Source organism: Verticillium alfalfae, genomic scaffold (genome assembly GCF_000150825.1).
Source record: "Verticillium alfalfae VaMs.102 supercont1.12 genomic scaffold, whole genome shotgun sequence".
NCBI classification, from domain to species: Eukaryota; Fungi; Ascomycota; class Sordariomycetes; order Glomerellales; family Plectosphaerellaceae; genus Verticillium; species Verticillium alfalfae.
The window spans coordinates 375,357-377,907 of record NW_003315027.1 but is presented as its reverse complement, the minus strand read 5'-3'; the positions used below and the strand labels follow the sequence as shown (position 1 = coordinate 377,907).

The 2,551-nt window shown below is 58.7% G+C and overlaps 2 protein-coding genes across 2 annotated transcripts in view; both read right to left on the bottom strand.

Annotated features, from left to right (window-relative positions):
- Positions 1-226: 226 nt before the first annotated feature.
- VDBG_08346 (sulfite reductase) lies at positions 227-1,058 on the bottom strand (the record flags this gene model as incomplete). Its single annotated transcript, XM_003001255.1, has 3 exons — positions 227-676; positions 762-910; positions 974-1,058. 3 exons carry the CDS (start codon positions 1,056-1,058, stop codon positions 227-229), a joined length of 684 nt encoding a protein of 227 aa, XP_003001301.1.
- Positions 1,059-2,190: 1,132 nt separating this feature from the next.
- The window catches only part of VDBG_08345 (conserved hypothetical protein), a gene marked incomplete at both ends in the record, with an annotated part of 1,314 nt that continues 953 nt past the window's right edge, over positions 2,191-2,551 (bottom strand). Inside the window, one exon of the mRNA XM_003001254.1 lies at positions 2,191-2,346. Coding sequence (XP_003001300.1) covers positions 2,191-2,346 — 156 coding nt within the window. The remainder of the gene's footprint in view (positions 2,347-2,551) is intronic.

Here is a 2,551-nt window from a genome sequence, read left to right as displayed (position 1 = left end):
AAAGTCCTCAGAAGTGACGGGAGAAACCGGCGACTCAAATGGTGGTGACGACTGAGGTCATAGAGGGGAGGGCTGCTCGTGGTGCTGTGCTGGCTCGCCAGCTCGGAGGCCCCGCGCCGAGTCGAACTTTGGAGTGGACAGAGGCGCTGATTTTCCGCCCCACCAAAAAACCATTGGTCGCAGGCAAAAAAGGAACGGAAAAAAGGCCACGGGGACCCTGCCGTCGTCAGCGTAGATGCCAGAGCCGGCATCGGCACTGGACTGGAATAAAAAAAACGGTGTCGAGGTCGAGGACCTCCCTCACAACGTCAATATCCTCGGCGTCAATGGGCTCATCGTCTTCAGACGACGCCGTGGCGAAGAAGTGGATGACACCCTTGCCGGAGCGCAGAGCCAGGGCGTGGGCAGTCAGGGCCAGATCTTGGGCCTCCTGCAGGCTCTCGGACTGCAGGAAGGTCCACCCGGCATTGCGAATGGCGGTGATGGCTGAGTAGTCAGGGAAGCTGGCGGGCTGGAGAGAGACGTGGATGACGACGGGGAAGTTGGCCAGCTTGTAGAGGTGAGTGATGGAGGGGACGAGAGTGGTGGAGCTCGTGGTGACGGAGACGAGCTTGCCGGCGCGGATGGGGGCGAAGACGGAGAGGAGAGGGTCGGCGTTGTGCCTGACAGCGTGAATCTGCCCTTTGTCAGTATCCTGCTAATCCAGTGTCCTCGCCGATGGACGCGGGCACAGGAAAAGAGAGCGGACGGCCTGAGCTCACCTCGGGAACAGCACCAGGGCCCTTGGCCACCAAGCTCTTGCCCTTGCGCGCCTCGTAGCGCTTCAAGTGCGACGAGAACTCTGAGTCGTTGGCCTGAGAAGGCTGGACGGAGACGACGACATCGCTCGCAAGATATGCGATTCGCGCGACTGTAGAACAATGGGCAGTCAGTAAAGCTGTAACTCTTCAAACAACAACGTGCTTTTTCACACAATGTCTGTATCCTTCTGCTGCGGTCGATTGCTCTTGCCCTCTGTTGGGTGCTGCTGATGCTGCTGCCGGAGGACAAATAGACATGTTCTGATTGGACAAGAGCGGGCGAAAACCGGCGCTGCGACAGCGCAGCAGAGCGCTGTAGCGACAGGGAGCTTCAGGGGAGTGACTTACTGGCCTCGCCGGGCGTGTGAACCTGGCCTCGTGAAGACGCCATTGTGATTGCTCGCTCTTCCCACAACGGCAGACAGAGAAGGGGGGGAAGGGGGAGGGGATGAAGAGGAGTCAGTTGGACGAAGGAAAGGAAGCGAGAAAAGGGAATGGTCAGCAATGGCTCAGAAGATGTATGAATGAATGACTTGTTTGGTTTTAATTCCCACTCAACAGCCGCGTCTAGTCCACCCGTCCTGCGTCCCTGGACGGCGGGCGGCGCGCATGGGGTGGTTGTCCCACCCACCGATGAGGTGCTTGTCCAGAGCCCACCTCGGCCAGCGAGCCAGCCAGGACCAGCAAATTTGCCCCGCCAGAGAGGGCGGACGGAGAAATAGTACGGTGGGCGCTTTTTTGTCTTTGTGTTTCCCTTGTGGACTCTTCTACTGTAGAGGACACCCGCGTGGGGCAGGGGGGCAGCTCGAAGCCCGCTCCGAGGAGATGGGGAGGGGGGTCGCTGTTTGCGGTGCGAGCACGCCTCTTCACGGTGAGGACCCTGAAGACGGCGACTCGGGCCCCAGTGGCTGGAATGCCCTCTTGGCGCCTGGTTTTTTTTCGGGTTCGTGTGTCGCACCGTAGAATTGCGTGATCGCTAGCGCCCTGCGCACCCCACGTTGCCGGGGATCTTCGAACAGGCCAGGCTCCGTTACCGCTCACGTAGCCTCGAGGTTTGACCTTTTTTTTTTGCTCGTCACTTGCTCGTCTTCGCCTGTACCGAGTACCGGCTGGGCTGTTGCTGTTGCTGTGAGGCACCTCATGACTAATGCTTTTGGCTGCCCCCCCTGGGGTTCGTTGGGGCGAGACAGTGAAAGTGGTCCCGCTGAAGAGCCAGAGTTTTATCGTGCCATCATTGACTTCTGGGGGCGGCTCTCCATTGTTGATGGATTGAGTGGAGAGGTTGCTTGGATGGATATCAGGAAGCGCATGCGGTTCACCATAGCCATCTCTGGACCCAAAGGCACCTCAGAGGCGGCCCTGCTGACATGGCCAGCCATGATTCATGCAATTACCTCACGACCAACCTGCTTATTAGCCGAATGATCGAGGAGGCCCAGTTGAAGACATGTTCCTCCAGTAGTCCAACACGGCTCATGTCCTTCAGCTGAGTGGATGGGGGTAGCTTGTCGTACACACCACCACCGCTGCCTTCCATCAACTCGCGCTCGGGTCACATGTCTTGGGGTTTCTGCAGTGTCCAAATTACTTATTAATTCCTATGTAATGCCCCAGTGTAATGCGTTCATCATATACCCGCCACGGGATTTGAGCCGGTGGCGTCACCGCCGACCACCTCGTCCCTTTGGCCGCTTCAATCCCCGGCCATATGCCGAGACGCCCGTGGTCAAGTGCCGTCCGACCAGCATGAC